The following is a 26,444-nucleotide window of genomic DNA, read 5'->3' as shown; positions in this document are numbered from 1 at the left end:
TGCGAAAGGGCAGACCCCCGGCTCGCCTCCCTCCTCGGCCCTCGCCCGCGGTGCGGCGGGAGCCCCCGGGCAGCTGCGGACACTGTCCCTCCTCGGGGATGGTCCGCAGCCCGCGCGCCCGAGCCCGGAGTCCCGAGTCCGGCCGGCAGCGCTCGGGCAGGAGTGCGGAGCGGAGGGAGGGCGCGTGGAGGTCCCGCGGCGGGGAGGGGTGCGGGCAGCAGCCGCGGCTTCCGAAGCCCCTCGCCAGCCCCTCGCCCCGGCAGAAGAGCAGCGGGGGCTCGGGGAGATTCCCAGCAGGACTCCAGGCCCCTCAGCTGCCCCGTGGGAGGGGCTCCGGGCTGCACCTGCCACCGGACCCCTTCTTTTCCCTCGCAGGGGAGGGGGCCCCGATGGCCACCGCACGGCTGGCTTCCCCCACACAAGGACCTGAGGCCTCAGTCAGCTTCCACCGAGTGGCCTGAGAACACTCCGGCCGCTGCTGTCTCTGCCCCAAGGCCAGGAGCGTACTCCCTGCACATCCCTCCAGGAGTTCTGCCAGAGCCGCTGGGCTGTCCACCCTGAAAGGTCCCACCGCTGACCACCCACACACCAGCCCAGCTCACCAGGACCATGACACCACGTGTCCACAGACTCTGCTCCAACTGAACAGGACGGTCCAAAGTGGAGCCTCCTTTCACAGTGTTGACCCAAAGGCCACGTGCCACTGGGCGCGGCTGGCCTCCCCCTGCAGGGTCCCGGTAGCCACAAGGGATCTTTCAAGAAAAGGCCTCTGGGGAAGCATGCTGGGCCCTGTAAGCCTTGAACGCATGCACGGTGGCTGCGGTGACCTTCTCACGCAGGTGCAGCCACGAGGAGGACAGAGGTAGCTTTGCCTCACCCTGACCACCATTAAAACCCCCTCCCCGAGTACGTTAACCCCAGAGGAAGAACATGGACAGACCAGGGAAGCCCATCGCCATCCCAAAAGTCCCTGGAGATCGACACAGACGCAGGTAAGGGCACACACAAACTCCAGCACACACGTACGGATACACGTGTGTGCATGTACAAAGAGACCACCGGAGGGTGGGATCAAGGATCTTGCCAAATCCCCACATTTATCGCTCTCCTGTTTGTATTTCTGCCATACCATACAGGGAAGCAAAACAGAGAGCCATTCCTCCTCCAGACTCTGTCACAGATGTCCCAGAGCCAACCTTGGAAAGAGGGCCCTGGAGGCCCCCAGACCCCAGATGCAAGGCAGCCTGCTAGGCCCACTCACTAGCACTGACTCGCCCCAACATGGACTTTGTAACGAGCAGAACTCCAGCCTACGCTCAGGAAGAGCACAAGCCACGGCCTGTCCCGGACACGAGGACACTCAAGGACAGTCTGTGTCACAAGTGTTGGGGCTGGAAAGTGGAGGGTCTGCTGTACGGACAGGAGGACCCCAGCCCCTGTGGGCCTGGTGTTTACTGGGGGCAAAGGAACCCCCTTCGGACAGAACCACAGCTGGGCCTGGGACTTCCTGAGGCCACGGCAGAGCCCCTGACTGGAGTGGCCGCCGCTGGAACCATTGGGAGGGCTCAGGCACGGAAAGAAAGCAAGCGGTGGGGTGGGGGGTAACGAGAGCTGGTGAGTGCGAGGGGCCTTCCAGACCCAGCCCTGCCCCCCACCCAGGGAATCTTCTGCTCACGGCCCCCCAAGATGCTGGAGGGTCAGTGGAAGACAGAACATGTTTCCTGGGGATGTCCAGGCTGCCTGTCACTGGACGAGGAGGAGGGGGGTGTGGGCAGCAGGGGGACACTCCCTCCATCGCCCTGTCACCAGACCTGGACTCTGCAGCTCAGAGCCAGACCCAGCCCACGCTCGGGACCCCGTGACCCTCCACATGGCGCTTCTCGTTGACCCCCTTGTGTGAGGAGCCACTGGGACCCAGAGAGGCCGTGGCCTTGCCCAAGACTTAACACCTGAGCTTCGGCCCCCCACGGCCAGCACTCTCGTCTTGGCTGTGTTCCCGTTCCTGCCTGGCATTTGAAAGTCCCGCTTCAGGACGGAGCTGGGACGAGGCTGTCGTCTCAGAGTACGCCCAGCAGCCACCGTTACTCTAACGGGGAGTGAGTCCCTGCAGCCCAGGAGCGCTCGCCTCCTCTGCTCGCTTCCGAAAGTGTTTCCAGAGCAGATTCTATGCGGGTTCCCTGTGGCCGTTGGGGGCCTCCCAGAGGGCCAATCCTCTTTTCTAGGCACAAGGCCTTTTTCCTCCTGCAAACCTAGCGATTAAGCAGGCGGGAGGGAGCCCCGGGCTGGTGGCTTTGTACTCACTTCCTGCCTCCACTTCCATTAGAGAAGCTTCTGGACCAGTCAGGAGGGAAGGGGAAGAACAAAGGCAGCCCCGAGACCTTCCCAGAGCTGCTCCCCCCACCCTGACTCCATCAGCGGGCATGTCTGCAGGTCCTCGCCAAGGCCAAGTGCTGTCAGACCCGCTATCTTGGCTGATGGACTTCTGGGGTAGAAAGGACAAGTTCACAAGCGATCCAGAGAGATCTGACCCCCAGCTCTGGGGCTGCAGGAAACTGATTTGTGTGTTATCGGCACCAAGGCAGTAATTGTCCAGAATCGATTGCCAGACACAAGCAAGCAGCCGGGGTCACCTCCACTGGGCTGGACCGGCTCTCCCTGGAAAGACGCGCTGTCCACACGAGGCAGTGGGTGGGGAGCCATCGGCACAGCCCTGGCCAAGTTCCTTGCCTTCTCACCTGCTTCTCTGCCCTCTTCCGGGAAGGAGAGGCCCGTCAGTGGGTGAGGAGAGCCTCTGCGGCCTGGATCAGGAGCCCCAGGCTCTGGACTCCACGAGCGCCTGCATTCCCGGTCCTGCCTCCACTCAGGAGAGGGAGGGGGCAGGTGCCTTGTTCCCAAGGGACACACAGAAGCTCAGGGAAAGGCCCTAGAGCATTCGTGACATTAGCTATGCCCACCTGTGGGGTAGGGAGCCTGCGTCTCTGGCGCCCACTCCCACCGGAGGACCCCGTACCTTCCCATCCTTGACCTCCTAACAGAGCCGGGAGGCAGTGCGGCCAGACTGACCCAGGGTCCACGGAGCCCAGCCCCGAGGCCACGCTCTGCCCGGCAGGTCCCAGCTGCTCCTGGCCGGGGGACCGGTGGAGCCCTTGCTTCTCTGCCATCAACCCGGCCTTGGCCATTTGGAAGCAGCTTTGCCGCGCGATGCCCCAGAAGAGCAAAGAGAGAATGCGTGTCCACGTGGCTGTTTGTCAGCCTCCCCAGGGAAGCAATGGTGAGGGGCGGCAGAAGCCAGTGACTCAAAGCTGTTTCCACCCATCCACAGCCCTAGTCACCATGGAGAACCGAGAACGGGGCGTCTCCGCCTCCCCCTCAGAGCTGCTGCTGGCGCGCCAGAGCCCTGATTTGCACTGGGAGCCACAGTGGGTAGGAGACTCAGTCTCTGCAGGAAATGTTTCCCAGCGCTGAAGTGTCCTTAAAGAGCTCTCTGTGCCTGGCCCCTCTTGGTCCCTTTTAAAATAGCAAAAAGGAAAATGCACAGGGTGTGGCGGGGCGGGGACAGGAAAACGCACAGGGTGGGGGGGAGAACAAGGCCACTGCTGAGTTTCTGGTGGCTCCTGACACTCACTTTGAGCCAAGGACGCTTCAGCTCAGAGAGGCTAAGGGACCCGTCCATGACTTGTCGCAGCACGGGACAGCGAGGCTGGTGCTCCAGTGGGGACCCATTGGATTCCACAGCTCATTTCCCTACCGCAGCCCTCCACCTGTGAACTCCTACTTCCCTGAAACACGGCGGGCCTGTCTGGGACCTTCTGTCCACATCTGCATCTAGGAAAACCCAACTTAAGAGGGTTTAAACACAAGAACACTCATTACCCCACACTAAGAACTCGAGAGGGCAGACCGTTCCGGGAGCCATTCATTCGGTGGCACGACTCTCGGCCCCACAGTCCTCAGCATGCTGGCCACTCCCTCATGATCACAGGACGGCTGCAGCCTCTCCAGGCATGCCATCACCACCCTTCGAAGTCCAGACACAATAAAGAGACACACTTTTCTTGGATTTCTTTTTAGCAGTGAGGAAAACTGTCCTCTCCGTATCACTGGTCAAAACCACGTTACCTACTCAGAGCTAAGCCAATCCCTGGCCACGGGGACTAGGACAGCCACATTGGCTAGACTGGGACCTGCCTTTCCCTGAAGCAGATGTTGATGGGATTAGTGTGGACAAAGCAGGGATTCAAGGAAGAAGTGAGCCCAGCATGGCATCTGTCCGACCGACCGGCCAGAGGCCCAGGTGCACCTCGTCATGAGGGTTCTTCCCCCAGGAAGCTCCCCAGTGTCCACCACAAGGACTGCACCAGCTCAGAGTCCTCGTGACCCAGACAAGGAGGGGTGAGGTGCTGGCTCGCACCACAGTGAGAACCGCTGGCCCTGTTGGGAGCGGGCTTATCTAGAAGACACACACATCCAACTCATCAGAGAGATTTGGGGAAGAAATCTTATTAGAGACGCGTCCCGCAGATGCGCAGGAGGCAAGGGTGAAGGCCGGCGGGCCACGCGGCCGGGAGCGGCTGCACGGTGCTGGGGTCTTCAATTTCCTGCCGGAGAGCCGACCGAATCTGTCTGCAGACGCTCCGGCTCCCGCAGGGGTGTGCGAGGCTGCTGTGTCTCACACCGCAGACCCAGGCCCCTGAAGGAGAGCTGCTTGTGCGGAAGCCAGACACGTCCAGGGCGCCCGCCAAGCCTGCCCTCTGCATATGCCCTCAGGGGCAAGTTGGGGAAGTCTGAGGAGGTGACCCAGAGACAGGCAGGAGAGGAGAAAGAGAAAGGTGCCAGGAGCCAGAGGGAGACAGGGCAGCACCGGCAGAACTAGCAGGGCCGCACAGAGCAGACAGGCAGAGAAGACCAGAGGACGGGGGCAGGGAGGCCAAGGGGGGGCCTCCAGAGGACAGGGGGCCCCGAGGGGGGAGGTCGTGAGATGAGGAGAAAAGAAGAACAGGGCTTAGCACATAGCCACCTCACCACCACCTTCTCAGGGACTCTTGTTAACACTGACAGTCACCGTGGGAACTTCCAGCCGGGGGTCACCTTCTTGCCGCAGAGGACAGAAATCCAGGGATCACACACTGTTGTTCCAGGCCAGCAGGATCCAGATGTTTCCAGTTCCTGGACCAGACGGTACGGAAGGGCCAAGGGGTCCTTGAACACGTGTGACTCTCAGTTAGAGGGGAGGGAGGAAGCAGCCAGGAGGCTCGGGGTTAGTCGAGCTTGTGCACTCAGACCTTTGGCCCTTCTTCTCTGTGCTCTGGCTGGCGTGAGGTCCACTCCACAAACAGTGCACTCATCCCATCTTCCCTCACAGCACATGTAGGCATCTCCAAAAATAATGCCGAGCGCACCATTGAGCTCTGTTTCCCCCTCTAAGCTGCCTAGAGAACTCCTACTCATCCCTCAAAGCCCTGTTCAAATGAGCCTCCTCCATGATGCCTTCCCTGATCCCACAGCCCCAAACAGGGTCAGCTGCTTCCTCTGCCACGGGCCTCAACACTTTGCAGAGACACCCAGCAAGGCACTTCTCACGTGGGATCGGGATTTTTTATTTAAATGCAATCAATTACCGTGTATTTTATTATTGGCTTCCGAGACAGAGATCAGTGCCTCATCCGTTGCTTCCAACAGCCAGTCCTCATCCCATCCCATGCCCCCCTTCATGCCCATCCCCCAGTTACCCCATCCTGCCCCCCCCCAGCAACCCTCCATTTGTTTTCTACAGTTAAAGAGTCTCTTATGAGGGGCACCTGGGGGCTCAGTCTGTTAAGCATCTGCCTTTGGCTCAGGTCGTGATCTCAGGATCCGGGGATCAAGCCCCATGTCGGGCTCCCTGCTCAGCGGGGGGCCTGCTTCTCCCTCCACCTCTGCCCCCCCCACCCTGGTTCATGCTTTCCCCCTCCTGGTGGGTTTGCTTTGCATTTCCCCAGTACCGAGCATCACGTGGCAATGGACTATCGTGTTTGTGGTCCCTGGCCTGTGGGACAGACGGCAACTCCATACACACATGTGAATTAATGAATGAGTAAATAAGTCAGTCTGATTCCCTGACTAGATTGTGAGCTTCTCAACTCGTACAGAGCTAAACCGAATCCCAGAGCTCCTGAACTGAAGACTGTTGTGCGCCCACCCAGCCCCTCTCACACATCGGAGTGCGCGTCGTTTCACACATCGGTGTGTGTCGTTCCATGCACGGCGCGACAGGCCCCAGGGCTCACCGAGCTCTGCTCACACCCGGGCAACGCTCTTCTGATCTACACGGGTCTGCGAACACCAATGGTTTCAGTGTTTCATTTACTTTTCTGAATTTTCATAGTAATGCTCTCTCGCTCGTTATAAAAATGTGCAACGACTAGAAAACAATAAAGAAGCAGAAAAAGCATGTATAATCCAGCCACCTGAGTATTGTTAACGCGTAGCAGACTTCAGTCCTCACTCTGCCTCGTGTCTTCCTCGCACAGAGGGGATCCCATGCCCAAACACGGGTTTCGGGGCTGTTGCAACAAGGGTGTAACCTGAGATTTTGGGTTTTGCTTCCTTCACTAAAGGAAGCCACGGACACACGAGATCTCATCTCACTAGCACGTCAGCATGATCAAGAGCAACCGACAACACATCGGCAATAATCCCACCGGCCTGGAGCATTTTTTTTATTAACATATAAAGTATTATTAGCCCCAGGGGTATGGGTCTGTGAATCGCCAGGCTTACACACTTCACAGCACTCACCATAGCGCATACCCTCCCCAGTGTCCATAACCCAACCACCCTCTCCATACCTCCCTCCCCTCGGCAACCCTCAGTTTGTTTTGTGGCATTAAGAGTGTCTTATGGGGGGCGGCTGGGGGGCTCAGTGGGTTAAGCCGCTGCCTTCGGCTCAGGTCATGATCTCAGGGTCCTGGGATCGAGTCCCACATGGGGCTCTCTGCTCAGCGGGGAGCCTGCTTCCTCCTCTCTCTCTGCCTGCCTCCCTGCCTACCTGTGATCTCTGTCAAATAAATAAATATAAAAATAATCTTAAAAAAAACGAGTGTCTTACGGTTTGTCTCCCTCCTGATCCCATCTTATTTCATTTTTTTCCTTCCTGACCCCTCAAACCCCCAACCCTACCTCTCAACTTCCTCATATCAGGGAGATCATATGATAATTGTCTTTCTCTGATTGACTTCACTCAGCGTAATACCCTCCAGTTCCATCCACGTCCTCGCAAATGGCAAGATTTCATTTCTTTTGATGGCTGCATAGTATTCCATTGTGTACACACACCACATCTTTATCTGTTCACCTGTTGAAGGACATCTAGGTTCCTCCCATAGTTTGGCTGTTGTGGACGTTGTTGCATAAACATTCGGGTGCACGTGCCCCTTCGGATCACCACGTTTGTATCTTTAGGGTAAATACCCAGTAGTGCGATTGTTGGGTCGTAGGGTAGTCCTATTTTCAATTTTTTGAGGAACTTCCATGCTGTTTTCCAGAGTGGTTGCACCAGCTTGCATTCCCACCAACAGTGGAGCAGGGCTCCCCATTCTCCGCCTGGCGCTTTTAAGAGGGACACCAGGCCCCCTTCGCAGGAGCGCGGCCCATTCACGATCCTCAGGCACCGGTCAGCTTTGGCCCAGGGCCTCCAGCGGGCACGGCTGGAGAGGAGACCCCGCCAGCGGCTGCGTCCACGGGCTCTGAAGGCAGTGCAGGGTCTGGACACACGTGAAGTGAGCTCAAGAGGCAGGACCAGCCCGTCCTGTTGCCATGACACCCCCGGCCCTCCACAGAGCCCTGCCCGGGCAGGGGAACGGAGGAGTGGACAAGGCCCCGCCGGGCATGGGTGAGCAGTGCCTCCCGTGTGCTGTACTCCACGATGGCGAACAGAGCCCTGGGCCCGCAGGGAGGTCCAGGAACGTCGCGGGTTAGCGCGGAGACATTGTGCCAAGTCCACGAGCAGAGCTCAGCGGAGCAGCCCACGGCTGGCTCAGGGGTAAGAGCCAAGGAACGACCAGGACCCCAGCCCCAGCCCCACACCCACGGCTCCCCCACACCTCTCCACTCTTGTCGGGGGGGGGGCAGCTGAGAAGGAACTCATGGGGCTCTCTGGCGCACCAGGCTTTCAGCCAGCAAAGCAGGGCCCCATGCCCGAGTCGGGGTGAATAATGCGTGACCCTCCTTGCAGAGCTCACCGTTCTGTCCCAAACGGGCTCAGGCGTGCTCCCCACACCATCCCGTGCCCAGCCTCCCCCTCAGGCAGAGACCAGCACCTGCGTGTCCTGGTCCTGCTGACCCCGCCTCCCTGCAGCTCACAATGCGGCCCTCCGACCCCCTACCCCTCAGGGTAGGTCTGAGTCCCACCCCTCGGCCCTACCTGGCCCATGGCCACCCTTGTGCCCTCAAACCGCCCCCCATCCAGCCCACAGAAGTCCTCTGAAAATGCAGATCTGGTCCTGCTGCAACCCCAGAGGGCTTCCCAGTGCTCTCAGGATGATAGTGCGTCCTCCTCGGTGCGGCTGGAGCCCCAGGGCCCGGCTGTGCTCCCGGAGCCGCCCCTCCCAGCCCACCTGCCATACCCGCAGCTCCAGCTCCTCAAATAGCCCACCAAGCCCCTCCCTCTCTAAAAAATAAAAAATTCAAAAAAACGAGCAAACGAAAACCTCAGTGCAGGACAGAAGAGTTTGCAAACGGAGAGCCTTGGGTGTGGAGGGAGCCGGGAACAAGACAGGCGGGCAAGACCGGCCAAACCTGCCGGAACTCCTCGTCCCCGAAGGGCAGGGCGGGTGCTCCGAGACGTCACCAACAGTGTACACGGTCGCACACATGTGCAATCCTTGTAGAGGGAAAGTTCGTCTCTATGTAAATGGGCAGGGGTTGTGTCCTCCGACCCAGCATTTCCCCTTCTGGGAATTTATCCTACAGGAAAAGTCCCACAAGTGTGTAAAGAGACACGTACACAAGGACATTCACTGTTTGCAGAGACTTGGAGAGAACCCAAATGTGCACGACAGGGCCTGACTGCAGGACGGCAGCAAAGGATGCGCAAAAAAATGAGGCCGACCTGTTTGCGTTTTCAGGCAAAGATGTCTACTGCATTTCCTTAAAGGAGAAAGAACCAGTTACAAGACAAACGTTACGTCCACTACCCTATTTTTATTTTTGAAAAGAAATGATAGTGCGCTCATATGCACATAAGCTTTTGGGAGAGACGACACTCGATCTTCGTGATGGAGATTTCTGGGGGGCTCGGCGTGGGGGGGCTCTGCCTTCTACGCTTTGGACTCGCACACGGTTTGCGTATCTGCACCCTATTTCGTCGTCGGAAAATAGGACAGACAAACGTGAGGTCGCGCTGGCAGGAGGGCCCGGACCGGGAGCAGAGGGGAGGGAAGGGGAAGGTCCACGTGTGTGGATGGGGAGGCCCCACAGAACCTGAACACGAAATTTAAGCCTGGATGCGAGGGCCTCCGACTGCGTGTTCACACGTGACCAGAGGAGACCCCAGAAGCAAGGCCGTGCCTCCATGGTCAAGGGGGAGCCACAAAACACAGTCCTGTGGTAGTTGTGCTAACCACAGACACACAGGCACCCTCCCGCTGGGGCGCCGCCAGGCCACCTGCCCGCGTCCTCTTCCGGCCGCCAGCTCTCCGCCCACCTGGAGGGACCCGCGTCCAGGGCCAGCAACTTGCGGGGGGAGGGGAGCGCGGGCGGGAGGAAGCCACAGGGACGGACTTGGGAGGGACCCTTGAGGCCCAGGGTCATCCTGCTGCTCCTCTGGTCTGTCCCCACCGTGCGAGACCGTCGCCTCGGCCGCGACATTCCTAGGGCTCCTAAATTTGTACTTAAAGCTCTGCCTCCTCGGGTTTCTGCTGGGCTCACGACCTCAGGGTCAGGAGGTGGACCCCAAAGCAGGCGCCCAGCGGCAAGTCCCCTGGGGAGTCTCTCTATGCCCCCACCCCGCTCGCACACTCACTCTACATAAACCAGTAAAACCTTCAAACTCGTAAGTACGGGGGTCTGGTATAAAAGCGTAAAACTGGAGATGGATTCGCACGGGCCCCCAGACGAGCACTGAGAATCAGAACTGCCCGAATTTCACTTTGATAAAAGCATCTCAGGATTTAAATTCTCATCAAACGTGAAAAAAAAGAAAAAAATAAATTTTCATAAGACTTAAAATCACCAACTTTATTAAAAAGTTCTGCTTTGGGGCGCCTGGGTGGCCCCACAGGTTAGGCCTCTGACTCCGGTCGTGACCTCAGGGTCCTGAGATCCAGGCCCCCGTCAGTCTCCAGGCCCAGCGGGGCATCCACTGGACTACTCTCTCCCTCTGCCCTTCCCCCACTCCACAGCCCCACTCGCTCGCACCCTAACCCTCCCTCCCTCTCTAAAAAAAACTGTTTTTTTTGCTTTAAATTTCCTACATTAATTCACTTAAGCTAGTATTTTGCCTTTTATTTAGTAGATGACTATTTTAAAAGAAAAGGAATTTCTTTGAAAATATATGGAAAGGGGCGCCTGGGTGGCTCAGCGGGTTAAGCCGCTGCCTTCGGCTCAGGTCATGATCCCAGGTCCTGGGTTCGAGCCCCGCATCGGGCTCTCTGCTCAGCGGGGAGCCTGCTTCCTCCTCTCTCTCTGTCTGCCTCTCTGCCTGCTTGTGATCTCTGTCTGTCAAATAAATAAATAAAATGTTTAAAAAAAAAAAAGAAAATATATGGAAGTTAATTTCAACTTTTAAATGCTTACCTTTACGTCAATTTACATTGTAATGAAAAAATTCATATTCTGTACTTTTTCTTTGTACTTTCCTCCTCTTTTAGATCATTGTTATCAACAGCACACAAATTAGGTACAATCTACACCAAATCAATATAATTCGTGATTTTTTTTTCCAAAATAAGGACAAGAAAAACAAACATTGTGGGAAATCACATCCTCACCGATGAGGAGTATGTGCCTTTCCTACCTGCGCAGCCGTCTCTGGCCCGTAGCAGCACGGCGGGACACGCAGAATCAGAATGAAATGCAATCGGTTTTAGTATTCTACCAACTCTGAGTTAGCTATTTTCCAGTTTTGTCGTTATAAAAGCGTATTTGTCAAAGTAAGGGGTTGGAACATGATTTCATTTGATGGTTTGCTAGTTTTGTTTGTAGCCCCCCGATATCAGGACATGCAGGATGCCGCCACCTGCCCCAGCCCCACAGAGCTCCGGGACCGGCCACCGGCTGGGCCCCTGGGGACCCAGCGCAAGCCCGCTCCTCGAGCGGAGCCCCCCAGAGCCACAGGCCCCCCGAGGCCACCACCTAGCCACCCTGCAGAGGGAAGAAAGAGGTTCCCCAACAACTAGGCGAGAATCTGCCTTCCTGACCAGGACTCCGGTGACGGTGCCCCCTTCTCAACTCATCAAGGCTTCAAACGTCTGCGGGTTCCATCCCACCGGGCGCCCTGCCCCAGTGTGGGACAGGCAGGAGTGGGCTCTGCGGGCGCAAGTGTGGCCAGTTGGAACCTGTGCAGATAAGACACTCAGAAGCCAGCCTGTGGCAGCACAACAGCCCCCACCCCAGTGGGCGGACATCACCGCATTCCTAGGGCAAGAAGACGGGAGGAGGCCCAGACTGACCCGGTGGGCCACAGGTGGGAGGCTTCAAGGAGGGAGGGGTGCTCACACAGCTGCAGCCGGCAGGTCTTAAGGCAGGACAGAACGCCATGTCCTTGACAGGTGCCCTTCAAGGAGCTGTTTCTTAGAGATGGGAGCAGGGGTCAGACTGTGTTCGGGAGCAAAGGGAGGACAGAGGTGGCACTTGCTGGTCAGCAGACACAGAAGACGGAATGTCTGTAAAAGCCAGGGGAGAGGGGCTGCTCAAGGTGGCAAAGTGCCAGCTTGGGGGACAGGTTCGAGGGAGAACCAAGGGCAGGCCCTCTACCCTGAGGCCAGAGTGCAGGCCAGGAGGGGCGTTGGGCACCCAGGCTGGGGCTCAGACCCTCCTGCATGGCCACACCACCACTGTGTCTGGGGTCTGAGCTAAGGGACCAGTGTGCCCCAGAGCCCAGTCACTCCGGGGTCCCTGCCATGGCCTCCTGACCACCTCGGAATGGGCTCCAGTTTGGCGGGACCTCACGTGATGGGCTACTGCTTGCCAAGCTGGTCGGATTCAGTCCCATCAATGTCACAAAGGCGAGGCCTGGGGAGACCAACCGACAGCAGGAAATGGGAGCAGACATGCCCAGATGTGCACCTGCCTGGAGCCTGTGTGTCAGCACCTGCCTAGCCAAAGGCAGAGGCTTAACCCACTGAGACACCCAGGCGCCCCTCCCTTTACTTCTTAATAAGAACTCATTTTCCAAAAATGCCAACTTTGCCCCACATACACTAGATGGGGGGGACACACTAAAATTGCAGTACAGGAGCACCTGTGTCCTGCACCTGTGTCCTGCACCTGTGTCCTGCACCTGTGTCCCCCATGTCTTCAGTTTTGAAATGGGAACAAGAAGGACGCAATCACAGACGTGAAAGCGAATCACCCCGTGAGTGCAGGCACTGGACAGCGAAGCGCGGCGCCCACAGCGTCCGAGCCCCCCTCTCGGTGCTGGCGGCGAGCGGGCAGACACTGGGGCTGCAGGCAGCTCCCTGCTCGTCCTGGCCGGCGCGGCCCTTGCTCAGCAGGACTGGCTGCACAGCCCCCCGCATATCCCGGAGCAGCAGGAACGGTGCCCGGCCCTGGCCCACAGTCCTGTCTGGGACGGGCCGGCTGCAGCAGCTGGAGCCCAAGGGACCCACGGGCCACAAGCTTGGGTCTGGGTGTCACGACAGAGGGACCATGCTGGGAACGTCCCCACATGGCAGACACACCCTCCGCCTCCCGAGGCCCAGCCCAAGGCACAGCCCCAAAGGTCCCCATCTCTCCACTCCTTGTCCCCAGCATGCCAGGAGTGTTCCCCTCCAGGAAGCGGCCCCGTGGCCCCTGCCATCTTGATTCAACTCCGGATTCCTCAGGAGAGTCTGGGAAAGCCTGGGAAGCAGGGACCCAGACCCAGCACCCCAGTCTCATGCCGGACCTTCTCTGCCCCCCTCAGGTAAAGGGCACCACATCCCAGGGCTCCCAGGTCCCCACCCAGGGCTTTTTTTTTTGTTTTTCCGGGGAGCCATGCTGAGTGCTGGCTACTTCAAGGCAGTGAGCTCAGGAATGCCGCATTATTTCCCAACACCTCTTACAACTCTTCCATTTCCACACACACTTATCGGCACCAGACAGATTTGAAAAACAGAAAACCATTTCCTGCATGGCTCACAGGTGGTAGGGCAGTGAGAACACACAGTAGGGGACCCTCTGGAAGTGACTGGTCCAAGCTTGAACCACAGGAGGGACACTCCCGGCAGAGGACAGCATGTGCAAAGGGACTGAGGCACAGATGATGAAAAAGCTTCTTAAAACCCGTAGATCTGGGACGCCTGGGTGGCTCAGTGGGTTGAGCCGCTGCCTTTGGCTCAGGTCATGATCCCAGGGTCCTGGAATCGAGTCCCACATCGGGCTCCTTGCTCGGCGGGGAGCCTGCCTCTCTCTCTGCCTCTGCCTGCCTGTCTGCTGGCTTGTGTGCTTTCTCTCTCTCTCTTTCTGACAAATAAATAAATAAAATCTTTAAAAAAAAAAAAAAAAAACGTAGATCTCGGGGCGCCTGGGTGGCTCAGTGGGTTACAGCCTCTGCCTTCAGCTCAGGTCATGGTCTCAGGGTCCTGGGATCGAGCCCCGCATCGGGCTCTCTGCTCAGCAGGGAGCCTGCTTCCTCCTCTCTCTCCGCCTGCCTCTCTGCCTACTTGTGATCTCTCTCTGTCAAATAAATAAATAAAATCTTTAAAAAAAAAAAAAAAAACGAAGATCTCGCTTGGAGGAAGCTGTAGTGTTCATCCTTTCTGGGCAGTGTTTATTCTAGCCAAAAAGTACACGCCTCACCTGGCCCCTCTCACAAGAATTTAGCACCAAATTTCCCCAAATCCAGTTTCAGGAATGAGAATTCGCCATCCTGGAGACTAGTTCCTCAATGCAAAGAGCATCCAGATGCCTGGTACAGGCTACAGCCCCAAGGACCCTGCGCACCCCAGGGTGACTGCCGGGGGAGGTGGGCACGTGGACGTCCGGACCATCCAGCTGGCCATCTCGTGACTCAGTCACGCTTCACAGGGACCAGTGAGCACCACCCATTTTCTCCTAAGATACACCCATGTTAGGCCCTGGGGAATGCCAAAACTTGAGTTTCAAAAATGAAGGTGAAAAAAAAAATTTCCACAGGCCTCCAGACAGAGAAAGGACGTGACCTTCAAAGGCACCAAAGTCCAGGCGGCCTCAGACTGAGCAACACTGACCGCAGCAGACAGTGGAACCAGGTCAGGATCCCACACCCGCCTCGGCAGTGTCCACACAGACGGGCAACACCGTGGGGTGCTGTTGCTCACAGCGGTTCAGAAGAGAGAGCGCCCACAGGCCCTTTGTGAAAAAAGTCTTTGAAGGCGCGTTGACTGTCTGGAGAGGAATTAAAATACAAAATTTGGGGCGTCTGGGTGGCTCAGTGGGTTAAACCCTCTGCCTTCAGCTCAGGTCATGATCTTGGGGTCCTGGGATCGAGTCCCGCATCGGGCTCTCTGCTCCGCAAGGAGCCTGCTTCCTCCTCTCTCTCTGCCTGCCTCTCTGCCTGCTTGTGATCTCTGTCAAATAAATGAATAAAATCTTTAAAAAATAAATAAATAAAATTTAAAAAAAATAAAATTGGATGTTAACCATGTATGAGAAATTCTAGAACAGGCGACACCATCCTACGCTTCCAGGAGGCGGGGACTGACGGCAAGGTCGTGGGAACGTGCCCCTGAGCTCAGCCCATTTCAGAGCTGCCGCAGGATTTTCCCTGTGTGCAGAGTATGAGAAACAAACAAAACTAACAAAAGGCAGAAACAGACCCACAAACGCAGGGAACAAACTGGTGGTCGTGGGGTGTGGGAGGGGGAGGGGAAATGTGGCAGGAGGGGTGTGGGGGGAAGGGTGGCCTGGGGAGGGGAGGGGAGGGAGAGGGGAGGGGGAGGAGCAGGAGAGACGGGAGGCACAGTACAGGACAGAGTCAGGGGCACACTCGTGCCCTGTCGACACTCATGAAGCTAACGTAACACCGCGTGTCAGACGTGCGCCACGGAAATGATTCTTGCTTTGTCTGAGACAGAAGGAGAGAGAGCGCATGTGGGGGGACAGAAGGGAGAACCCCAAGCAGACTCCTCACTAAGCAGAGAGCCCCATGCGGGGCTCGATCCCACGACCCTGAGACCACAACCTGAGCCAAAATAAAGAGTCAGACCATTAACTAGCCACCCAAGCACCCCGATAAAAATAATTTTTAAAAAGATCAGTACCTTTCACTGCCATCCCATCTCACAGGGAGACCCTCCACACTGAGTCCCGTTTCTGGGCACGGTGGCATCTGTCCGTGGGGTCTCCAGCCTCCCGGGAGCACGACGGCTTCCAGCCTGTCTTTATCACACTCGTCTCTATTGCACGTGCTTGCGCTACTGTAACGGCATGACTCATTTCCATTTTTGATTGTCCTGTGCTAATACCATCAACACAGCCCACCTTTACAAAGCGACCTCGCACCCTGCAGTCTTGGTGAACTCACCTGTCGGCTCGACAGCCTTCCTGGCCCTTCCGTCCGGTTTCCGCACCAGGGATCCCCATCTGGGATGGGGACAGAGGCGGCTTCGCATCTTCCCTCCCGACCCGATGCCCCTTATTTCTTCTTCCTACGGTGCCGCCAGGGCTGGGACCTCCACGGGCAGCATGCAGAACAGGCCCTCGGCCACGAGTGGGGGGCGGGGCGGGGCGGCCGGGGTTGCGGTCTTGTCCCACGAAGGGTCCCTTTGAGCAGGGTTTTTACAGCCGCGCTCCGTCCGGCAGAGGGCACCCCGCTCCGCTCAGCCGGATTTGATCAGAGCTGAATGTGGGGTTTGTGTCAAATTATCAGGGAACCGCAAATAAAATCACACCGGGACGGCCGCACTCAGACCCATCGACCCAAGCACCGGCGAGGACAGGGGCGACCGCGACCACCTCGTAGGCAGGCGTGTGCCCTGCAGAAACTGAAGCGCACGTGCGTGTAAAATCCCACACACGGACGTTCACAGTCGCTTTGCTGGTCACGTCCAAACACGGGAAACAACCCAAATCCTCGTTGAGGGGCAAACAGACCGGCCACGGGATCGACTGCAGAATCGCCGCGGACCGGCAGCAAGAGGGCGCGCGGCGGAAACCAGCAGGAACGTGATGGTTCTCGAAATAATTACGCTCAGCGAGACACGAGACCCAAACAAGGTTCACACTGTAGGATTCCTTGACGTAAAAGTCCTGAAAATGCAAACTTATCTACTGAGACAGAAAACAGACTAGTGGTGGCCCGGGGTGGGGGGCGAAGGTGACGGCCACGTGTGCACCAGGACTGTGGCCACCGCTGCTGCTATATTCAAATGTCAAAACGTACCAAAGTGCACACGTCAACTACGCACGGTTACTACGAACAGTTACGTCTCAGCAGAGGTGCTGAGACGCGGAGCAGAACAAGCGTGTACGGGAACGTCGCTGCTACAAGTCGTTACTGGGGACTAGACGCATGATAACAAGAACACTTCCTAGCAGGACAGGGTGCCAGGACCACAACGTCAGTGAAGACCAGCCCGGCAAGGGGAACATCTCGGAACCAAAACCGCGAGAGCTCCCATCGCCACAGAGAATCAAGAGTCGGGATCATTCTTGATTTTGCTATTTAGACAAATATCCTTTTTGAAGTATAGAGAAACTTCAAATCCAGAAGGGGCCGTTAGACACCAGGGCCTCCTGTTTTAGGATGCATCAGTGCCAACCCATCAAAGGGTCGGGGACGGACCCCCTGGCCCTCTAAACCTCCCCGGAGCCAGGGGCAAGGTGAGCAGCGGTCCCGGGGTGGGGACGGGGACGGGCACGAGGACAGGGATGTGTCAAGCCCACCAGCCCCACCCTGCTTCCTCGATGTTAGACTTGAGGATCCCCCGGTGACCACCCAGCAATCCCACTGCTGGACACGTGTCTGTAGGGAAGGGAAGCCCCATGCCGAGGACACAGCCGCACCCCACATTCACAGAGGCCAAGATGCAGAAACAGCGAACTCTCCATGGCCAGAAGAGCAGATGAAGAAACGTGCCTCCTGCACACACGACAGCGATGTGCGGTGATGGGGCCACCAACGAGCCTCCCTCTGTGCCGACGATCTCACAACACACATGCGCATCCCATCGCCGACACGGTGTCCCGTGGGCCCCACATCACCACGCCAGGAGGAAGCATGAGGAGCGAGCCCTCTCCAGGCTCACACCCCCCTGAGCCCCGAGTCTCAGGTGCGCGCAGGGACGGCCGCCCTCCCGGGGGTGGGGCCAGCATCCCCGACCCTGAAGGTCGTGCGCCAGGGAAGGCGGACAGACACAGGCTTCCGGGACACATGCTGACCCCGTGCAGGCCCTGCCGTCCGGGCCCTCAGGCTGCTCCCGGCTCCGTGGGGGTGAGGACACCCCAGCCTATGTGGCAGACGGTGACCCTGACGACACGGGCCGTTCCACGACTACCAGGGCTGCGGCCGCTGCGCCCACGCCTCCGAGCTCCAAGTCCAGGCGGCACCTTCTGAGCCGTCCTCTCCTTCTTCACAAATTCTTAAAGTGCTTGAGGGGTGCCTGGGGGTCTCCAGGGGTCACATGTCTGCCTTCAGCTCAGGTCATGATCCCGGCGTCCTGGGGTCGAGCCCCGTGTGGAGCTCCTGGCTCAGCAGGGGTCTGCGTAGCTTCTCCCTATCCTTCTGCCCCTCCCTCATCTCTCTTTAAAGTAAAATAAATAAAGTATCTTTTAAAAATAACAAAATAGGGGCACCTGGGGGGCCCAGTCGGTGAAGTGACCGCCTTCGGCTGGGGCTGCAATCCCGGGTCCCAGGTCGAGCCCCGCGACCGGCTCCTGGGTCAGCAGGGAGCCTGCTTCTCCCCTCCTTCTGGCTTCTGCTCTCGCACTATCTCTGTTGCTGTCTCTCTCAGATAAATGAAATCTTTAAAAATAAGTAACATGCGGCCCCTGGGTGGCTCAGTGGGTTAAAGCCTCTGCCTTCAGCTCAGATCGTGACCCCAGGGTCCTGGGATCGAGCCCCGCATCAGCCTCCATGCTCAATGGGGAAACTGCTTCCCTCCCCCTCTGCTGCCTCTCCCCCTGCTCGTACTCTCTCCCCACACCCCAAATAAATGAATTAAAAAAAAAAAAAAAAAAAAAAAACCTTGGGTGCCTGGGTGGCTCAGTGGGTTAAGCCTCTGCCTTCGGCTCAGGTCATGATCTCAGGGTCCTGGGATCGGGCCCCGCATCGGGCTCTCTGCTCAGCAGGGAGCCTGCTTCCTCCTCTCTCTCTGCCTGCTGCTCTGCCTGCTTGTGATCTGTCTGTCAAATAAATAAGTAAAATCTTTAAATAAATAAATAACAAATAACAAAATAAATAACATAAAATATAAAATAAAGTAAAATAAAACAGGTCACGTCCAAAGCCCACCATGGGCACGCAGAGGCTCAATCCGGTGACGTGACCAGCCCAGGGCCACACCACTGTTCCAGGGAGTCCGTGGATCTCCAACACTGCTGTGGCTCTATGGTACCGCAGACCCGCTGGGCACTTGCTGGTGGCGTAGCACCTGGAGCCTCTCATGGGGCCGTCCCTGAAGACAAGACCGTCAGACCCCAAACCTACTTCCCTCGCAAGCAGGCCTACCTCCCACGTGGCCCAGGCCAGGCTCTGCAGGACACGGCCGCCCAGATGGGAGCCAGAGCGGGGCCCACAGTGCCCCCGGCCGTCCGGCCCCCACGCGGCTGTGCTGGCGTCCGGGGAGTGAGAGCCGTGGGTGGTGGAGTGCGCTCCAGGATGGTTTATTAGGCTTGGGAGCCCTGGGTTGAGGGCATCCAGACAGGGCAGCGGGGCCAGCACCAGGGGCCCCTCTTTGCCCTTCAGTCTCCTCCTAAAGAGGCGGGCGGTCCTGTGCCCGAGGCGAGGTCCCCGCGGTGTCCTGGCTTGTCAGGCATTGGCCGGGCCCTCAGCCGGCGTGGGAGACCACACGTCCAGGAGAGGCGCAGCGTCTGCCGCTCCCAGGACCCGGCATGGACGCCGGGACTGGACAAATGCCACCAGATTCTCCAGCTGCTCCTCCAGGCGCCGCTCGTCCCCGTGGTTCTCAAGGACCCAGTCGAAGGCCCCAAAGTCGTCCAGGCCACACTCTGACTCGGCATCGTCAACCCCTGCGCAGGGGGCGTGGTGAGGTCAGGCCCCATCCACGCAGGCGGCCCCTGGGCATGCAGGCCTGCTGGCCCCAGATGGAGCTGCCCCTCCTGGCCTCCCTTGTGCCACCAGAGAACCTCCTGCACCCACCCCCCGCTGGCTGAGCGCCCCCAGAGTGTCCACTGACTTTGTCCTTTGTGGCCACTGTCCACGGAGTGTGGATGGATCTTCTGAAACCACAGAACCCAGCGGGACGGGTGGCTTTCAGCTTACGGGAAGCCTCTGACCCCATCCTCTGGGGAGGGTCTGCTGGGCAGGTTTACGAACCGCAGAGTGAGATCGTGCATGCGGAATGCCGGCACAGGCCTGCCTGCAGCAGACGCCCAGGGGACAGCAGCCTCACAGAGCAGCGTCCGCTGGGTCCTGGGACCGCGGGCACAAAGAAGCCACAGGGCAGGACCCAGGCTCGCCCGCCCCACACAGACATGCTGCTCATCAAATACCCGGGAAGCAGAGGTAAAGGACCCAGCAGTGGGTCCCACTGGCCTAGAGGGGCCAGCCCAGGTAAGGGCACCAGGCCAAGGTCATGGGCAAACCGTCGGCCCCAAGGACACCCTCCCCCACCCCCACTCCAGTCTCTAACTGGGGGCAGTCTTGAGCTCCAGGTCCCAGATCCCCTCTTGCCCTCCCTGGCTCAGCCCCCACAGCCTGCCAGGAAGAGCGCAGGCCGAGAGCATGGGGGCTGGGAAGAAGGCCGTGCACGGCTCACCTGGGGTGAACTCCCAGCCACGCTGCTGTCGGCTCTGCTCCGAGGCCACCACGCGCACCGTCTGTGTCATAGCCCCATAGGCCTCCCGGAACCACTGGATGTCTGACAGCCTCCGTGTGTCACTCACCAGCTGCAGGAAAGAGCACAGGCAGGTGACCAGCGGACAGAGGGCAGAGGGACAGAGCCCCCGGCGGTGGTGGGAAGACCCAGCCCGCCCCGCCCCGACACAAGCCAGCACAGAGAGCTAGGAGGGGCTAGTGAAGCCAGACAGGTGTCACCCGTGACCCCGCAGTCACCCGCTGTCCCCCACTTGCAGGTCGCCCTCCCAGTCGCCATGGACCTGCCACATCCTGGGGTCGCTGCTGAGCTGAAGCAGAGGCTCGGGCTTGGAGGTCAGATCAGCAGGTCCAACACTTGTGTTTTGCAGATGAACAGACTGAGGCCAGAAACGGAGATGCTCCCAACACTTTCTAATACCGAAGACCGATCACTGCCTAAACCCCTCAAAGGCCTCCCGTTGCTCTAAGAAAATCTGAAGTCTACGGCCAGCTTATAGGGCCCTACACGACCTGGAAACCACCGTGTTCCTGCAACCCCCACCCACCGGACCCCTCTGGTCTGTCCCCAGACACACCACCCACGTGCTCTCGGGGACACACGTGGCCCCTGCTGCCCGGCCAAGCGCGGGCCAGGCTCCCTTGCCGGCAGACATCTCTGTCCTAGTGTTCCTCCTGCGGGATGCTTCCTACCACCCTGGCTCCCTTCCCGCCCCCCGCCCGGCCACGCTGGGGACATCCCGCCAAGCAGCAGGGCCCTGAAACCATCACCATCTGTTAGGTTGCTCGTGGCCGGCAGCTGCCCTCCCCGGGGTCCACTCCACGACGGAAGGCCTTGGGGACGCTCCCAGCAGCAGCACGCGCTCCACGGACCAGCCAAGCAGCAAACGGAGAGAAAAGAGGCTGGTGCTGATGCTAACGTATTCACTCCCCAGGAGCCACGTGCATGTCACAGCGACACTGGTGTGCAGGCACGCGGCCAGTGCGGGGAAGGCACGGACACGGTGCTCACGGCCTCAGAGCCCAGACGTCAACCCGACAGCTTCCAGTGCAGCCGTGCCATGGGTGCCCCTCAGAGACACCAAGCTCCAATCCTGTCCCCACACCTTCCCCGACTCAGAAAACTCTTGTCTGTCCGGCTGCTCGGAGCCAAACCCTCGCAGGGCCTCCCGCCTCACACCACGGTCCGCAGCCCGTGCAGAGCCTGCCTCGTCCCCGCATCGGAGCCCCGAACCCTCTACCCGTCCAGAAAGACCCACGCCCTGGCCTCCACTTCGCCTGAGCCCTGCGTCTGCCCGCCCAGGCGCCTTCCAGGAGCCCAGCCCCGCTCTTCCAAGGCGCAGGCTTGACTCAGCCCCATCTCCTGCCACTTGCCCTCGCGAAGCCCTACTTGGCTCAGGCCCTCGCCTCCTACGGGCCCTGCTCAAGGGCCGTGGGGTCCGGGGAAGCCTCCTCACAGCCCTGGCCTGCTTTACCTGGCTGCTGAGTACCGACCCCCACCTGACGTGTTCTGTCTTCCTAGCTCCCTCCAGCCTGTGTGATAACGGAAATTCGCCGAGAGCAGGGACTCTGGTGTACGTTCGCAGTGACGAGCCCTCCACAGTGCCAGGAGCCAGGCCGGTACACAGCATACTGGCTGCCGGAACGAGGAGGTCGGAAAGGGGTTTGGTGCTATGGGAGCACTGGACCGCAAGCATCAGTCGAGGCCCGGGTATCAGGGAAGGCTTCCTGGTGGAGGCGGCGTGCAAGCCAGGCTGGGGTGAACACGGTGAGGAGGGAAAGAAGGGGCGTCCCCAGCAGGCAGAACACCCACAAAGGCCCTGACTCAAGGAGGCTGGCTCGCGGGACGGAGAGAAGCCGGCGCAGCCGCAGCGTAAGGAGCAGGGCAGCTCATCAGCAGCAGGACCGGACGGCTCAGGGCCTGGAAGTCTGTCACGGACGTCAGTGTGGTTCAACAGACAAAGGTTCTTGGCAGAGCAGTGACCGGTCTTGGATTGTTCCCAAACTGCTGTTCTGGCTGCTGGGTGGGGAAGGGACCGTAGGGGACGAGGACAGAAGCCGGGGCCAGGGCCGGAGCTCACACTGACGGTGAGATTCGGCAGGAGGGGAAGGCAGTGAAGACGCGGACAGAGAAGGCGAGTGGCCAAAGGCCGAGGAGCCACTCACCCAGATGGGCTGAGAGACGCCCTCCACGACCTTCCTGCAGAAGAAGCCTGGGTCTGCCTGGCGCTTCTCCTCTCCCCAGCGGATCATGTCCCTCCGGTAGGCCTCCTTGTAGGCGCTGGCGTCCAGGAGTCTCTGGAAGTCCAGGCCATGCTCCTGCCCAGAGCGCACAATGTCCACACCACCGGCCTCCGCCTCCCCTGTCTCTCCTGACACGGGAAGGGCCATCACCGCCCCCCACCCCGCGGGGGCAGTGCAAGTGCCCCGCCGGGACCCAGGTCTGCAGGGACAGGCAGCCGGAAAAGAAATCCCCGAGAGCAGCAGATGGAAGACAAGCCTGGGCGATCCGGAAGTCGTTCCGGTTTATCTTTAAAACGTATGATGCGGGGCGCCTGGGTGGCTCAGTGGGTTGGGGGCTCTGCCTTCGGCTCGGGTCATGGTCTCGGGGTCCTGGGATCGAGCCCCGCATGGGGCTCTCTGCTCAGCGGGGGGCCTGCTTCCCCCTCCCTCTCTGCCTGCCTCTCTGCCTGCTTGTGATCTCTGTCAAATAAATAAATAAATAAAATCTTAAAAAAAATATATGGGGTGCCTGGGTGGCTCAGCGGGTTAAGCCTCTGCCTTTCGGCTCAGGTCATGATCTCAGAGTCCTGGGATCGAGCCCCGCTTCAGGCTCTCTGCTCAGTGGGGAGCCTGCTTCCCCCCTCTGTCTGCCTGTCTCTATGCCTACTTGTGATGTCTGTCTGTCAAATAAATGAATAAAATCTTAAAAAAATAATAATAATAAATAAAATAAAAATAAAAAAATAAACCCCCTGCACCCGTTCTCCTCAGGAAGCCCCCCAAGGCTGCCATCCTACAAATGGGTCTGTTTAGCTGGAGGGAGAAGATCAAATGGACGAGCATACAGACAGGGCGACTGATGCATGGAAGGAGGAAGACAAATTCATTTTGTGTCGCCCCAGAAGGCCAGACTCAGGCCAACTGAACAAGGGGCTGGGAGCACAGGTCCCTGGACAGGTGCACCCAGAAGCCAGGGGCAGAAATGTAAGCAACGAGGGCCCCTCCCAGTCTGGGAAGCTGGTCTCACCTTCGGGGCTTCCGGCCTGAAGGCCAAGGCTCTAAGAGGTCCCGTGTGTTTTTTTACAATCCTTTTTTTTTTTTTTTTAATCGACATGGTTCAAAATTCAAAAGATACATATTTGTTTACAGTGAAAGATCTCTCTCCCACCACTGCTCCCCTCCCTGGAGGCAGCCGACAACATAGCCTCCTACGTACCCCACCCTGGCTTCTCACGCCCCAAGCACCCCAGAAATACTTGTTATGTGGCTGAAAATATAAGCAAATATATTTACGACTTTTCTCCATTTTAATACAAACGTAGTGTTCTCTGTGTACAGTCCTACATCTTGCTTTTCACTTAATGAGGTATCTTGACACCCCAGATGATTCGATGTCTTGGGGAAGAATCCCAGGCTCTCACAATAACCCAGCCTCAGATCGGGCAACTCGCTTCTCCAGCCTCTCCTGAACAGGCTTTCCTGAACATACTCTGGGCAGGTGGCCAGAAGCTTAAGGAGCAAATGTCCCCAGCAGTCATGCCACAGAAAAGCAAGAGCTGTCCACCCCCTGCCGCCAGCGGTGGTGGGGACCATGCTCAGGATGAGAGCCAGCACATAAGCAGGCTCCTCCCGACCCACCCGACGCCACAGAGCCCCCACCTACCTGAGCGTACTGTTCCTTGAGTGGACCCGAGAGTCGGAGGACGGCACAGACATCCTCGCCGAGTCTGCAGGACGGGCAGAATCAAACCCAGTTAACCTAGTTTCCAGGACCCTAACAAGTCCAGGACACTGAGGTCCCCTTTCCTTTTTCCTTCTTTCTTTTTCAGTAGGCCCTACCGGGCTTGAACTCATGACCCCGAGAGCAAGAGTCTGAGTCACATGCGCTACTGACTGAGCCAGCCAGGCAGCCTTCTGAAGTTGCATTTCTGCTGTGTATCTCTGTGACTGTCACATCTCCTCCCTGACCGTAACTCTTCACCTATATGGCGGGGACAGCACTTTCTGTTGTGTCCTGCGGGATTATTGGGAAACGGGCAAGTCAACAGTCCTGAAACTAACAAGTAGGACAAACACGACCAGAATTCCACTGGCCACGTTCCCTGGATGAGGTTACTGCCCGGCCCCTGGCCTAGTTCTCGCACAGCCAGGGTCTCTTGGTCTCCACCGCCGTGGTCACCACAACATGAATCACTCATTCACTCCCCTGTTCAGTTACTCCATCGGCCATTTGTGGGGCGCTGGATCTGGACCCCGGGAACACATCGCTCCTGCCCCGTCCTGGAGCGGCTCACAGACTCTTCCACACTGACCAGGGAGACCAGCGCTCTGATCTCCACCATTCAGGTGCGGAGCCCGAGGGTGGGAACTGATGGCCCCAAAACAACACGGCAGGGAGTAACAGCCACCATCCCGCTCCAGTCTCTCCCAGGCGCCAAGGACTGTTCTAAGCTCTTCGCAGGCATGACTCCTGGAAGCCTTGTGAGCAGCCTACGACGATCTCCATTCGCAGATGAGGAGACTGGGACGCCAGTAGCTAAGACTCTGCAAGACCCCACACAAGGAGGTGGAAAGTCAGGCTGCAAACCCCGGGGGTGCACCTGCACAGGCCCTGCTTCTGACGCCTACCTGACTCGTGTGTGCGGGGGCGGGGGGGAGGGCTAGGAGAAATGCAGCTAAGGGAAAGGGGTTTGGGTCCCTGGTGTGAGCCCAGGGCGACCTCTGCCCGGGCCCCCCACGACCTCGTCCAGCAACTCCCCCGCCCCCGGCCCGTCCCAGCATTACTGCTCCGATCACAGCACCTCGCTGGGACAGAACACAGGCCGGGAGCTAGAGCAGAGGGGACGCACTCCCGGCAGCCGCCGCTGAAGCTGTCACCGGCTCCCGGACGCCCGCGGACGCCTCCCCGAGCCCAGCCCTCGCGCCACCGGGCGCCCCTCCGCCCCGCCCCGCGGACACCTGCTCCGCAGCGCCTCGGCCACGAAATCCTTCCCGGACTTCCTCTTCCCGCTGACCAGCAGCACCAGGCACGGGACTCCTCGCTGCGGAGCCATGCGGCCGCCTTATCCCGCAGTGCAGGATCCCGCCCGCGCCGGGACCCCGGGACAGCGCCCGCGCAGCCGCAGAGAGGGCCGCCGTGGACACGCCCCCACCGCCGCACGCCGACGGAGGGCGTGGCTCCGCCCGAAGGACGGTCCCCCGCGGAGCTCCCTTGGAACGGCCGGGCCCCGCCCGGAGCCTGACGTCACCCGGACACAACCATTCTCTTCTAGGGGGTGAAGCCCTGAAATGCCCCGAGCTGAGCCTCACCATTGCGCCACGTAGCCCTGGAAACCCAGAGAGAAAGAACAGCCGAGATCAGGCCGAGCAGGTCTGCAGGCCTCCCTCCTCGGGTGCGCACCGAGGCGCACGGACTAAAAGCGACCTCGTCGGTGCCCCGTGGTGAACGTGGGTCCTCCCAGAGGGGCGGGAGGGGGCGGTTGGGGGGGCGTGTCTGTGACGTCAGGCGGGGCGGGGGAAGCTCGCGGGTTTGCGGACGTGGGAGCAGCCGCTGCGGTTCCCGCAGGCGCTTTTGCGCGCGGGCGGGTTGCGGGCGCTGGCCGGGTGGGACGGACCTGGCGCGCTGGTGTCGGTGGGGTGCGCTGAAGGGGGTGGGAGTCAGCCCGGCCCAGACGACCTCGTGCTACCCGGAGTCGGGCCGGGACCCTGGAGGTGCGGGGGGGGGTCCGCCCGCTCCCGGGAAGCCCGCGGCGGGAGCGGCCGGCCCAGAGCAGCGAGCGCCGTCGCCCTGAGCTGGGACCCGCCGGCCTGCTAGTCTGCGCTTGTCCGCTGCTGCGAGCCGCGAAGGCCAAGGCCGTCGGGGAGAGAAGGGAGCGTGGGCGGGGAGCCCCCGGGCTCGCGGCGTCCTGGGCGCAGAAGCCCCGCGGGGCCTGGGCGCGGCCGGACGCGGAGAGAACGGGCTCCTGGAAGGTGCCGTGTTTGGTCCGGTTCGAAGCAAGCGTGCGGTCTCCGCGCTCGTCCGTGGCTCGGCGCTGCACACCGTGGGGCTCCCTTCCAGCTCGGACCCGCT

At 59.2% G+C, this 26,444-nt stretch overlaps 1 protein-coding gene across 3 annotated transcripts; it reads right to left on the bottom strand.

The window, feature by feature from the left end:
• Positions 1-18,965: 18,965 nt before the first annotated feature.
• Positions 18,966-25,705, bottom strand: PMVK (phosphomevalonate kinase). Of its 3 annotated transcripts, none has more exons than XM_047705628.1 (5): positions 25,334-25,705; positions 24,039-24,102; positions 22,319-22,524; positions 20,097-20,226; positions 18,966-19,347 (listed from the first exon to the last, which is right to left on the bottom strand). In XM_047705628.1, the coding sequence occupies exons 1-5, from the start codon at positions 25,685-25,687 to the stop codon at positions 19,127-19,129; spliced, it is 975 nt and encodes a 324-aa protein (XP_047561584.1). In that variant the 5' UTR covers positions 25,688-25,705; the 3' UTR covers positions 18,966-19,126. The 3 variants fall into 3 exon arrangements, with proteins under 3 accessions (XP_047561584.1, XP_047561585.1, XP_047561586.1); XM_047705629.1 differs by having other exon boundaries at positions 22,319-22,471; positions 25,334-25,538; XM_047705630.1 differs by lacking the exon at positions 25,334-25,705 and having other exon boundaries at positions 22,319-22,352; positions 24,039-24,091.
• Positions 25,706-26,444: the final 739 nt, after the last annotated feature.

Source organism: Lutra lutra, chromosome 15 (genome assembly GCF_902655055.1).
Source record: "Lutra lutra chromosome 15, mLutLut1.2, whole genome shotgun sequence".
In the NCBI taxonomy this organism is placed as follows: Eukaryota; Metazoa; Chordata; class Mammalia; order Carnivora; family Mustelidae; genus Lutra; species Lutra lutra.
Note: the sequence above shows the minus strand (reverse complement) of the source record. Positions and strands in the feature narration are given on the sequence as shown.